Genomic DNA, 13,956 nt, shown 5'->3' on the forward strand with positions numbered 1-13,956 from the left:
AGGAATTACTTCAAAATTAAGTGACCTCTGTTCAATGTAGTTTATTTCATCTGAACTACTATATAGATGACCCCTGAGAGTGAGGAATCTCAAAGAAGGAATGGTTACTTACAGTAAGAGATCTCTTTATTCTTTTTATTTGAGATGTGACCTCCATATGTATTCCATAATCAGCCTTCCTTACTACTGAGAGACAGTTATGTTCTTCTCTTTCTGTCTCTGGAAAGGGGACACAGTGACACCAAGGGCATAAGGGCAGTCTGAATACACACTCTTGGCCAAAAGAATCCAAATTCAGGTGCATGAGGATCCATGAATATTGAGATTGTAACTGATACATATTTTGAAGAATTGGATATCATGAGGTAAGTAGCTGTTGTTTATTAACAAAACAATCTGTGGTTCCAACAACAGTTCCTTATTGCTGCCAATTTTTGATGGGGTATTTATTTACTGTTATTTTTCTGTAATTTACAAATTTCCTGTTTCATTTCTGCTTTGAAAGACAATACAAGTAAAGAGAACAGAAGGAGCTGTGATGCCATCAAGTGCAAACAGTAAACCTGATTCCTGATATTTGAAAAGACAAGATAAAGTGTTTTTCATTGAAACTGAATTTTTCTGGTAAAACTTGGTCAGTAAGAGTTACTGCATCAGCAGTGCTTCATGAAAGTTGATAATCACCCTTAGTCCTGTTTCTTCTGTAACTGCAAGAAAGACAAAACCTGGCAATCAAAAGCCAAAATGTAATTTCTGTGCAAGTAACAATAGCAATAAAAGTCTAAGTCATCCACTTTTGGCACGTTGAGAGTATGGGGTGAAGCAAGAATGGCGATTCCAGTGCAAGTAAGTGATCTATTTCAGAGTAAGCAATGTATGTTTTAGATTTAGTACTAATTTGGGTTAGAATGTGACATTTACTATTAGCTCTTGATGTTTCTTTCTGTACATATTTCTTTGAAAGAGGTGAAATGCTTTGTCAGTTATTGAAACCTAACCCAGCAGGGTAAGTGGAGAGTAGTGCAGGCTGCTGGAACCTCTGAGTTTACTGAGCCTGTACTGAGATGATTAGTTCTTTTTCTAGACTTTTCTGTGTTTAAATGTTTTCTGTTTCCTTCTTCTTGCTTTTTTTTTTAATTCCTTTTTTTTAAGTCCTCAGATCTTATTGAAACAATAGTTTTTAAGTGCTTTATAATCCCTTTAGCCTCTCGTATATCCTTTCTCTTGTTCTTCTACTTAAGCTTCATTGATGACCATTTTCCTCTCTTTATTTCTAGATTTTTTTTCCCGTGAATTTCCAGACTTTGAAATCAATGTTCTTTTAAAGAGCTGTTCAGCCCCGGATTTTGTAGGTACAAATAACTGCTCATCACATGTACACACACACATATATACACAGATATGGGACTTAATCTCTTATTTCCTCAAAGTTGTTCATAGTTGTCTGTTATTTTTAGTCCACATCATAATTCCTTAAGAAACACCAGAGGATGATGGACATTATCTCATATATACACATTGCACATCTCCAAATACAGATACTACTTAGGATGGGTTAAAAGCATGGACAACTAGACATTAACTGAATAAGTACACCAGTTTTCACTTCACTTGCTTTGGTAGATAACTTCTTGGCTTAAAACTTGATTATCCTAAAGTCCACCTCATTCTCTGTCAAAGGTTACTTCTGTCGCAGAGCTGGCAGAAAGGAAGGACCGCTCACGCCCCAGACACAGTGCAAAACCTCATGGATGTGGGCACAGTTTTGATGGGTAATTTTCTAGGGAAAATGTTGGCTTAGCCAGTCTCTTATTGTCTGTTTCCAATGGATCATACCAAACTGTTTGTATTGCCACATTATGAACCATATCAAGGAATTAATTTGATTGAAGCTCTATCGTCCATGTTATTTTTCAGCCTGATAGTTCTCTGGGGAGCCAGAGGAACAGCTGTGTTGCTATGCCGTGTGAGGGTGGCATGATTTAGCAAGAGTGGAACTGCCTGAGAAACATCCCATCACTACCTAAAATCACCCACAAATCTGGCATGCTAGATTAACTGATGTCGTTGTATGTAGTTCTATCTGTTGACATCAAGGAGAGTGGTAAATTCTAGCAGGTGTGCAGGAGGAACTGCTGCGAATGGTCATATGGTAAATTATTGCAGCAAAATTTGCCAGAATTTTGGGTTGTCTGTTAAGTTTCCAGGCAAGGCTTAATGAATGTTTTAGGTGGGCTGTACCAACCAAATGGAGCAATAGAAATTAGTGAGCTCTTATTTAAATGAAAACTTACTGAGCACCTTGAGGTCAATGCTTTCATAATGTTAAAAATTGTTAAAATTGTAGAGCCAAAAAATGAGTAAAACAGTAAATAAGAGTTTGATGAGGCAGTAGAAAGGTAGATGCATCTTGACAAAAGACAGCTAAGGAAGGGAAGTTAAAGAAAAAAAACATGCATTATAAGTTTTGGGTCTTGCTCTCCTAGATTCCAGTAGCTGGAATCCCGTTAGCACTGCAGTGCTGCAATGGCAGGTTTTGATTCATACTGGAAGCCTGGGCTGCGCGAAGTGGCTCCTAGGGATCAGCGGCACAACAGAAATGCACCTGAGAGTAGCTCTATTTAAAAGAAAAAATAACTTACCTATTCCAAATACAGTTTAATTAATAATTTGGAAATCTTAATGAATAATCTAGTCCTAGAAAATGCTGCAGTGATGGAGGACCTTCTTGTGCCTGATGCTCTGCTATTTGGTTGGTTTTATTTAGTAACTCTTTCCTTTGCTACAGCACTGGACAGGCCCCTGGGGTGCCTCCACTCCTTCATGTGATTTGGTAGTCCAGTAAAAGATAAGACCAGAGACCAAGTAAATGGAGGATTTCAGCAGAGAAGATGCAGAAGTACAGGACACAGTTGCTGCGGGAATTGGTATGTGACCCCAGGTGTGTGAATTCTCTGCCCTCTGAAAGGGGCACTGGCACCCGCTGCTCTTGCTGCGGCAGGAAGACTGCGGCGGTCAGTAAAAGTTACACAGGTTTGTAATCAGCACTGCAGTGCTGTGCCAGAGGAGGGTGTTGTGTGCGCTAAGATGAACTTGGGGCTTTTACCCATGCTGTAATAAGATTTTTCTCTGAGGGTGACAGAGGTTCTGAACAGACAGAGTGCCTGTGTGGGGATGGTATTTATGACAAAATAACATAAGCTCATGCCAGATAAGTCATGTATGGACAAGCTATGCGTGTCTGAAAACCTGTTGCCTCCTTTATGGCATTGTTTTTATCACAATGCAAACAGAACAATAATATAAAATTTGTATTTCATACGCCTCTCATAAATTGAGCAATTCCAATACATGCTGTATACCTGAGATTATGTATGGACTGCAACTATGCAAGTTCGTTCATGTTCTCTTTTTCTAATGTATATAGGTGTTCATGATGCATCTAAGTTCTTATTAGCATATTAGACAGAGTTTAAGATTTGAGTGAAGAAATTGGCTTATGGTCACTTGCATGCCATGCAGTGCATCAGAGGGGTATGTATTTGTTCCATTAAGAGCTTGTAAAACAAAAAAGTAACCAGCACCTTCATTTTTTTTTTTTGAACTTTTGCTTCATCTTGCAGTGAGATGGGCCCCACCTGTTTTGATTCTGTAAAAACATGAAGGGATGTCTAGATACATTTTCCTAATTTTACTTAAGGCTTCCTAGTTTTTGAATGTTTGGGGAGAGGCTTTAGCCTTTTATACCAGTTACATACGTTGAATCTTATTTAGGGAGCCTTCTTCAGGAGTTCTAAATAAAGGTAAAGCAGCTCTTTCTTGCCTTTCTGTTTCATGTCCCTTTGGTTCCCAGTGTTCCCAACCTTTGTCCCAGTGACCTCTACAACTGCCCAGGCGAGCTGGAAGCTGCTGCTCCTCATGTGGCTTTCGCTGTCTTTGGTGTTCCTGGTTTAAAGATCCAGTAACGTAAGAGCCTCATCCCACATAATATCCTTTTGTTCATAGTGCAACTTTTTGTAAGAGACCAAACAGAAGAGCAAAGGGAAAATATGTTCTATGTATGTTTTGCTTTTCTTGCTCTAATTAAATGAGTTAAAGCTTACTAATTCTTCTAATTAAATTGGGGTTAAAACTAAATTGTACTGATACTAGTTTAGGGTTGAGCATTCTGAACTTTATTGCTTAACTGAGAATATTTCAGGTTGTTCCTGTTTTAAAACTACCACCCATCTAAGGACAGTACAGGAACACTTCTGTCACTAACTCTGTTCCAATAGTAATTTTAAATGTGGTTTCCTGTAATTACAGATGCTCGGTACCTCCAGTAGGTCAGTAGTTGTTTACCAAGCAGCAGCTCCTAGCAGAGTTTCCCCCTGGTGCAGCTGCAGGAGGAATGGGTTCAGGCAGCGCATTTCCCTTAGGGTCAGGATTAGCACCCAGTGGTACTCGCTGAATTCTGCCTTTCAGAAACCTTGTAATATGTGGTGTTTTAATTAAAAGCCTTTCACGTGCGTTTGGTAAATTCATCTAGAACTTGCACACACTAAATACGGGGTTTGTGTTGGTGGTTTGGTCGGTGTGTGGGATCCCGCTGCCGAGGGCCCGGCCCCCCCGAGAAGGTGCCGTGGCTGCCAGGACACCCGCCCCGCGCTGGTCTCCGCCGCAGGGCCGGGGAGGGCGGAGGTCGCGCCGAGTTCCGTCCTGGAGGCGGCGGGCGCCACCTGTCAGCCTGGCGGCACCGCGGTGGCGTGACCCGCCTCCCGCCCCGCGCTCCCGCGCCCATAGGCCGGCGGGGCGCCCGCCCCGCGGCGGTTCTCGGGCGGGCGCGTCCCGGGCGCACTCCGCGCTCCCTGCGCGCCCGGCCGGGGCGGGCGATGCCGTGCGAGCAGCAGGAGAGCGGCGCCCCCCCCGCGCGGTACGTGGTGGGGGTGGACGTGGGCAGCACCGTGGTGAAATGCCACGTCTATGACCGGGCGGCCGCGGTCAGAGGCTCCAGCTGCAGGAGGGTGAGTCCGGGTCGGCGGGGCGGCGCCCTCACCACACGAGCGGGCTGGCCCGGGCCCTTCACGGGCGAGGGCGGCCCCGGGCGGTATTTACTTCATGGGCTGTTGCCCGCGGGCGGGATCGAGCGTGCCCGCTCTCCCCCGAGCGACGGCGGCTTTGGCCTTCGGGTCTCCGGGTCCCTCATCCGTGGGCTCCCAGGAGGCGGCCGGTTGCCCAGGCGGGGCGCGGGTCGGGGCTCGGCGTGGGCAGCGCCCACAGGCGCTCACCCCGCTTGGCTTTTCCAGTGCACGGGCATTCCTGAGCCGGGTGGGGACGGGACGGCTTCCCGTGGGAAATGGAACCCCGGTCCGGCGGAGACCCCGGGGCCACCTCCATTGCGCTCCCCCCGGCACCTCTCAGCGTTTGCTCCGCCCACCTTTCCTTGTTCCTTTTGCTTTAGTCGCTTGTGCACGGATCCCTCCTCAAACAAAACAGCCTTTGTTGGTAGCGCCTGGCTGAGACTTGGGTAGAACTTGTATTTACACACGTCCCATTGCATAACAGTGCCGTGTGAGAAAGCGTGAGCTTTCAAACACGGATTTCAGGCTGCTTTTGGTTTACATAGCTCATAATTTTAGGATCAAAGACGATCTATAGAATTAACTTTTTTTTTTTAATTGTTAGCTGGTATAGTAAAAAAAAACTGCAGCAAGGGGAAGCTTAAGAAATGTGATTGATTTTCAGAGATGGAAGGGGCTGGTCAGTGGAGCTGACCCTCCCTCTCACTAGTAGCCCATCATGGGGTGCGCCCAGGTCTGTGCTGCACTGCCAGCAGCTGCTCAGGGGCAGCGACATCCGAGTTCAGCAGCAAAGCCAAAAGGCTCTCTGAGAAACCTCCTTTCCAGTTTGGAGCCCCCAAAGGGGTTTACAGGCTCCCCAGTCCCTGGGGCTTTGGGTTTCTGTATCACCTCTGGACTGAGGGAGTCTTCTAGAGGACACGCACCCATGTTCGACTGTGTTTCAAAAGTGACAAACACTGTTGTTTCTCCTCTTGCAGTAGATTCAGGAAATTAAGAACAATAAAAAATAAACCCAAATGTATTTACACAAACTTTGATAAGCATGCTGGTTCCTGTGTACTAGGGATTATAACAGTGCTGTGTGTCTTTGTGAACAGGTGGAATCAATTTATCCTCGTCCTGGCTGGGTTGAATTAGATCCTGAAGTGCTATGGAGTCAGTTTGTTGGTGTAATAAAAGAGGCTGTACAAGGTAATGTGTTCTAAAAGTTGGAGAAGCTAATTCATTTTTTGTCAAAATTACTGTAGTTAATTAGATAATAAGGCTTGTTTTATCTATTTTTTGAAGTACTGAAAATTCATCACTAAGCGCAGGTCTACAACATGCTTTAAGGCCTCCTGAGTCATTGTGTAAATAGGACACTTCAATTACTTCTTTCAGTGGGGTCAGGTTAGGATTAGAGTAGAACTAGAAGCAAGGTGCTTAGTCAGTGTACACATCAGTGACAGCCTTGTTCCAGTGTTCTGTGTATGTATCCTTCCCCAGTGCCTGTCTCCCTTCCTCCAGATGCCTCTCCAGAAACAGAGTAGACTTGTTTGCTTTTGCAATGCCCCATTGTTCTACTGCCACTTGTGTGTGTATGTGATTGTAGGAGAGAATGGAAGCAGCATGCTGCATAGTTACACTTGCTCAATTACAACCTGATACTCCTGCTTTCCCCATTCAAACTGCAGACAGTTCTTACCATCTGATTTCTGTTTTCTTGTTGGTTTGTATTTGTACTTTAGCCTAAAATTTCCTAGTATTCACTATGTGCACTAAACACAAACAATTCCCTGTTCTCCCAAACTTCTGATTCCCACCCAACCCACTTTTTTGGATGCTGATCTAACTATGCACTTACTCTCCGCAACTCCCACGTGTTTCCCATTGTGCCAGCTCTGGCATTCTGCTGTGCAGCATGGATCACCTTCTGTGCCATGCTGGTGCCTTGGACCTGTCAGCTGCACCCCAGCTCATGTTGTCACTGTGCCTCAGCCTCCTTGTCACATGTGTGTGCATCATACTCTTTCGTACAGTGCCTGAAGTTCCTTCTGCTCAACTCCTCTGGCAGTTTGGTCTCCAAGTGCTGCTCTGCCTCCAAGCTTGGATCAAGGCAAAGGTGCTCTGGTCTCTTCCTTTGGAAGGCAGCCTAGGGGACAGGGAAAGGAACCATTACCAGTTGTAAGCTGCAGCTGATTATTTTGGGCTCTTGTTGTTTTCTCAGCGGCCACAACTGTTCTGTCACAAGAATAGCAATGCCACCTCATCCCCTAAATGCCTATCTAGCTTTCTCCACTCCCACTCTGTAGGGCGAATCAGGAAGCAAGAGTTTTCAGTTAGTTTTAAAATGGGAAGCTTTTCTTGTGGCCAAGCTGTGTGCACTGTTGGCAAGTCATTTTTTAAGTGGTTGTGTAATGTAAGTGAGCCCACACTGCTGTCAAAAGAAGCAGTTCCACCCTCCTTTCCGCAGGGTTGTTTCAAGTCCAGAGCAGTTTCCTGGGACAAATCACTGTGCAGTTGGTTGTTTATGCCAGCAAAGCTTCATGAATATTTGTGCCAGCACAAGGGAGGGTGTGGTAATGGGCAGGAATAGCTGTCTGGAAGCAGAAAGAAGGCATAGGAGCACTTCAGTTTACAGGGTTTGTGGAGCTAAAACATGGGATTCCATGCACAGGTGGATAAGCTGATGTAGTTCAGTACTACCTCAGGGTGGAAACTGCACGTGGCTGTGTGGCCCCAGCCTTCTTTCACTCTGAAACTAGTCCAGTCCTTCCAGGAGGCGGCTTAGCTGAAGATCATCTGTGTTTTCTGTTTTACTTTTCTCTATAATGGAAGTTAGCTCTGCTCACATAGACATTTAGAGAGCATGATGGTTGACACTGTGAAATTGGTGGGAGCTTGTAGGTTGTGGAGATGGGGAGGAGTAACACATGCCACTAATGAGCTGGGGTAGCACTGGCATGGTCTTGCCTTCAGTTTACACCCAGCTGCTACTGAAAAAGAAAAATTGCTGTTGTCAAGCCACCTGCTCCCCAGTCCTCCTCCTGTACGCTCCCGCTACCAGCAGCACTTGTGCGGGCAGCTGGAGCAGGTGGCTTTGCAAAAGCACAGATTTAATTTTCAGCTGATTGAGGGCCTCAATAGCACTGCCTGCATGCATGCGAGGACCGGGGTAAGAGAAGGTGCAGAAGCACGTGTCAAGGTTGGCAGAACAAGGCGTGCCCTTTGTCTGTGAAACCCCTTTGGTGGCTGGCAGTTGTGGGCTGTAGAATATCCTTATGCAAATGAGTAACTTTGCACATGAAAGTTAACATAAGAACATGTATGAGAAGAACCTGCTTAACCTGTGATTTGTTCAAATAGTGGGATTGAGAGCCCTTCAGAGTAACAGTACTTTGGACAAAATAGGTAGTCTATCAGTTAGGTGACTTTTCCTAATGGGATTTTTTTTTCCACATAATTTTGCTTCTGGAAGCATGCATGGAGGTACTTGGGAAGCTAAGTTAGCCAGTCTGTAGAGGTTTATATTCTCTTAAATTATTTTTTTAATATTCCACAGGTTTTACAGTTATATTGGAAAAGTTGTAGTTTTGTTTGTTTCTTCTTTGTTTTTGTGTATATGGTTTGCTTTTTTTAGTGGCAGGTCTTCACATGAGGCAAATTGCCGGTCTTGGCATCTCAACGCAGAGAGGAACTTTCATTACATGGCACAAGTATGTATATTGTGTGTTGTTTAAAATGAATTTGTGTTCATGGACTGTATGGAAACAAGCTGTAGAAAGAAACGTTGAACTCAGTGAAGTCACAACCTGAAAGCAACGAATGTCAGTCACTCCTGTTCTTTTGTATTTGCACAGCCATACCTTATAGTAGTTCAGAATGGTTTATAAGTGATGTGTGTCATTCTTGTTTTGTTCTTAGTACTTTGGAAGAGATGAATATATACTTTTCTTTTGTAATTCTGGTGAGAAGCCTCACACCCAAAGTCTCCACATGCCTATTAGTAATTCCTCAAATCCACCAGGAGGACATGCACTTATTTTAGGAACAGACCTAGTGTTAAATGTCCTGACTGGAAATGGTGAATGATGTTGAATTTTGGGGGCAGTGTATGTTCTGTAGTTTTAAATGGGAATGTTCAAATATTGTTTTTCAGGAGGACAGGGAAACCTTTTCATAATTTCATAAGTTGGCAAGACTCAAGAAGTGCTGAACTTGTGAATTCCTGGAATAAGTCCCTTCTGCTGAAGGTAATACTGTGCTGAGCTAGATACTGCTTGGACATGGCATATTGGAACTTTTTCATTTTTATGAAGACTAGGGCAATATATGAAATACTGTAAGTGTCCTGTTAACATGTTACTATGAGGTACTGTGACCTAAAAACATTTACCTGAGCAAGATCAACATGGAAGATAGTACCAGGAAAAATGTAGCACTGATGGCCTGAAGGTAATTAATTATGGGAAAAGATACCCCTCGGTCTAGCATGCATTTTTTTACTTTTTGGTCTCTTTGTTATATTAAGATGTTGCATGTTAACACTGCTACAGCTTATTTTTTGGATATAGGCAGTTTTTCATTGGTAGTGGGTTTTGCCTGTGTTTTTTTTAATGTACTCTTTGCTCAGATTATGTACAGAAGGTACGCTTACGCTGCTCATACCTTGTGCTGCATACCTTTAGAAGAGAAAGGTTTGCTCTAAGAGGGAAAACAAGTTATTTTTCCTGTAAGTGGAAACTGCCTAGCACACACCCAATAAGAAGTTAAATTCTACGGTTTGCCACCGATATCTTTTGTGAATGAAAACTTGATTAATTATTACATTTTATTAACATGAGTAAGCCTGTTTACTGCAGGATAGCTTGCACTGTAATAACTGTAATGCAGTCCATCAGGTCAGGCATTGGGCTCATGTAGGTGACTTGCCCTCATAATGCCGAGCTGTCTCTCTAAATTTGCCAGCAGAAGTAAGGAAAACAGACTGATTTCGTGCAGTTGATCTTTCCTGTGGTATTTGTTGTGGGAAGGCTGCCTGGTGAAATCCTATGTAAAGACTCCCTAACAGAATTTTACCTTTCTGAATCTAATCTCCTGTCAGCAGCTCTCATCTGTATTGTCATCCTTTAAAGATATTTGATCAGAAACCTTTAAAGGGGGAGGTTAAAAATTAGGTAACTGTTTTCTTTTGAAACAGGTAGTCCATGTTATTTTTACAATACTTCATTTTTTGACTGGGAATGATCGATATTTGGCACCAAGTTTTCTTACTTTTTCAACACAACAAGCTTCTATGAAGTTGTCATGGGTCTTTAAAAACATATACGAGGTAAGTTGGAAAGGGAAAAATAATACCTTTCTTAAGTCATAATAACGGCTAGTGACTTAGGTTGGTTGTAACCTCTTCAGTTTTGTCTTGCTTGTTATTTTCCTCAGAAGAACCAGAATGAAAGACTTTCATCCATGTTAATGTTTGAAGCCTGTGTACCTTAATATCTGCTCATGTTTGTACAAATTTTTCCTCTGATTCTCAAAACATGTAGTAATAAGTTTTCTTCATGCATAAGAAACATAATCAAATCACCTTATGCGATGAGGAACGACGTGCACACAGGCAGAGGTCATGTTCAGGAGGGGGTGCTGAGCCAGGCTGAGGCTCTCTTTATTAATCATTCACAGTTTATATGTTTACAGATATGGGCCTGGACTAAGAGGTTAGACAGGATGTTTTTTCAGTTATTGTTATTCCAAACACACCACACTCGTGTTGTGTCTGTTTCAGTCACGTTCCCAGACCAGCCCCAACAACATTCACACGTCACATATACTTGGGGGCGGTTTTCCAGCCCAAGATACCATGAGCCTGGGCTGTCACTCCTTACAGTTATGAAAAACATACTTCAGAACAATCTGTCCAAGGCCCTTTATGTTTTGACAAATTGATGTGATTTAATTATTTTAGTATTATTTCTTCTTTGGCTATCCGGATGGTCACGTTAGTATTGATCTTCCTTTATGATCCAGGTCCCTGAAACCGCACTTCTTGCTATTCCCACACCTTACTTCACTTCATACAATTACACAATTTGTAATAGTAATTTGTTTTAAAGCTGTTTGCACTCTAGTTTTGCATGGCAATTGTATTTATTTTCAACTGGCACTCCCATCTTTCCACTCAGCATTATTCCAGTGTTGACAGTTTCACAAATAATGTTGTGCTGAGCAATCAAACACTGCAATTTATTTTGCATTTTGTTGTAGTGTAAATTCAAAACTACATGTAAAATAAGTTATGCTGGAATAATCTAATGGGCTAATGAGCTATTTAACAAATATTTTTTCTATTTTTTTGTTCTAATCCTTATGAATTGTCTTGTTTCTTCCTATTGTATTTCTGACTTCAGTCATCTTATTTTCTATGTTAATTTTCAAGTTATTTTTGAAGAACATGGTTATAATTGATTTTCTACTCTGTGTAAGGAAACCCCAAAATCTTTTGAATTTTATCTGATGTTTTCTGTCACAAAACTAACCGTTGAGAAGGTCAAGTAGAATTTTTTTACTGGCATGTTTTGGTTGAACCTGTTGAAAATGTAAGGTGTGAATTTGGAGGATTATAGAATTGAAAGTTACGCAGCTGCTGAGCTTTCATTGTGAGATGAACGTTCTTCCACATTTTGTCAGGCACTGATACCTAAAATATGTGACTATCAAACCAAGAAGCTCAAAATTTCAAGGCTCTTAATTACAGAGAGTAATATATTCAGTCATGTTTTGAGTGAACTACTTTGCGTGTTCTTTTTCTGAATTCTGTAGTTATGCACAGCATTGGTTAATAGTAATTAGATGAAACCTGAATTTCCTGTTTTAAGGGAGAAAAAAATCCCAAGGAAAATAATATTTTGAACTCTTTACAGATTACATAAACCAGAAAATGATGTCTCTGTATTTTGTCAAGCACATGTTTAAAAATACACTGGTTTCTTCTATTTCTGTTGATTTTTTATTTAAGCGCAGTGTGCAGGACCTTGTTTTCTCACCGCTCCTTCACCACTGTTACAATTGTGACTACAAAGTTTCCCTTCTTAAGTCTCTGATGCCACTCTAGTAGGAGATTAATTGCTTTTCTTTCTTTAGCAGCAACTGTAAGAAACTGTGCTTATCCTCTTCTAGGAGCATGAACCGTAGGATAACATTACTTATAAAGCTGACTCACTCTATTTTAGAAGAAACGTTGTCAATCACAGACTTATTTTCTGGGGGCATTATCATTAACCATGAAGAGAATGAAAAAAGGAATCAGGAAGTACATTCCTCTTTATTGTACCCAGTTGTTAATACTACTTTTTTTTTTTTTTTAAATGTATATTTGTTCTCAGGCAGAAGAAGCTGCAAAAAAAAACAACTGCTGCTTTGGAACAATTGACACGTGGTTACTCTATAGATTGACTAAAGGTGAATGTTGCATTTTCTCTTAAGTATGAATAAAACATACTGGAATCTGGTTAATGACATTCATAACTGTCATTGATATCTTCTAGAGTTCAAAGACTTCTTTGACAATTTTTGCTTTTTTAATAATTGATGAATATTGTAGTATATTTACTGTTTACAAAACAAACAGAAAACCACAGCCAAAAAACCCCACAAACACCTAGAAACAAACAAACAGAAAACCCACTAAACTTCTGAATTAATTATTCTTTGGGCCTGCCTGGAAAGGTAGTCAGAAAGGACTTAGTGTAATCAGAAAGGACTTAGTGTAATCAACCTTTCAAGCATTTCAGATTTAAAGAGGACTACCAGAACTAATTGGCATTGGTTGGAGAAAAGTACCTGTGCGGGGCGGGGGAGAAAAGAACAAAGAATTGTTACAAATGTGAAAGAATCACAACTGTCTGTCCTGTGGGCCAGTGTCTGAGCAATTGGATGGGTTATGATTGACAGTGATGCAGTCAGTGTTGTACACAGTGTCAAAAGTACCAACTCTCTTCTAGCCAGTTTCATGAGGGTAAAATAAGGTAATTAATATATACACATTATAGTGAGCGGCAGGTAAAGTTTGTGTGCTCAGTTGTCTCATCATGACTTTTCCTATAGACACTCAGTTTATATCTCAAGAGATGTTTAAAGAAGAAGTATGTTTAAATATTTGGATATCTAAAATCTTACTTCTTTTTTTTTTTAATGGTAGGTTCTGTGTATGCTACAGATTACTCAAATGCCAGTGCTACAGGCATTTTTGAACCCTATACGGTATGTGCTGCTCCACAAAATGTTGTTTCTATATATCGTATTTATGAGAGAGTTGCTGACATTTTTACTTTTTCCGTATTATTTCAGAAATGTTGGAACCCAACTTTGTGTAGCTTACTTTCCATTCCAACATCTATTTATCCTTCAGTGAAAGACACAAGGTAACTGTGAAGGCATATTTAAAAGAATATACCTGTTGAATTAATGGCCTTTAGAAAAATGCTAAATAATCTGCACAAAGTAATACACAGCTACACACAAAAATATTTTAATATACAGATTTACTTTTTTAACACAACATCCGAAACTTTATTTTTATTATCAGTGTTTCTGAAAGTGATAGTTCTAATGCTTTCTTTAACATAAATTGGTAGCATTCCCTTTCATATGTGATTCAGACTTGGGCCTTATATGCCTAGATTTCATTTTAACAAAACGTTCAATTTAGTGTTGTGATGTTTCTCCATAACATTTGTTTTAAGCTTCAACTTTGGATCAGCTGACTCTGAAATATTTGGGGCACCTATTCCAATAATGGCAATGGTGAGTGAAAATATTTTTGTAGATAAATCTGCCCATTTGTACCTGTATTCTGTTTATTTAGCTTTGATTTAATACTTCCTTGTTTGGAGAGTGTTCTCTATTCCTTCTCTGA

At 41.4% G+C, this 13,956-nt stretch overlaps 1 protein-coding gene across 2 annotated transcripts in view; it reads left to right on the forward strand.

Moving 5' to 3' along the window:
- The first annotated feature begins 1,914 nt into the window (after positions 1-1,914).
- Positions 1,915-13,956, forward strand: part of GK5 (glycerol kinase 5) — a 29,589-nt gene continuing 17,547 nt past the window's right edge. Inside the window, exons 1-9 of one of the 2 annotated variants that reach the window (XM_082054944.1) lie at positions 1,915-2,927; positions 6,161-6,254; positions 8,683-8,758; positions 9,202-9,295; positions 10,243-10,374; positions 12,425-12,500; positions 13,240-13,301; positions 13,389-13,462; positions 13,784-13,844. In XM_082054944.1, the coding sequence (XP_081911070.1) occupies positions 2,892-2,927; positions 6,161-6,254; positions 8,683-8,758; positions 9,202-9,295; positions 10,243-10,374; positions 12,425-12,500; positions 13,240-13,301; positions 13,389-13,462; positions 13,784-13,844 (705 nt within the window). In that variant the 5' untranslated portion in view covers positions 1,915-2,891. Of the gene's footprint in view, positions 2,928-4,778; positions 5,007-6,160; positions 6,255-8,682; positions 8,759-9,201; positions 9,296-10,242; positions 10,375-12,424; positions 12,501-13,239; positions 13,302-13,388; positions 13,463-13,783; positions 13,845-13,956 lie in introns of those variants that run through there. The other variant, XM_082054943.1, reaches the window with a different exon arrangement.

Source organism: Streptopelia decaocto (genome assembly GCF_964273445.1).
Source record: "Streptopelia decaocto genome assembly, chromosome: 6".
Classification (NCBI taxonomy): Eukaryota; Metazoa; Chordata; class Aves; order Columbiformes; family Columbidae; genus Streptopelia; species Streptopelia decaocto.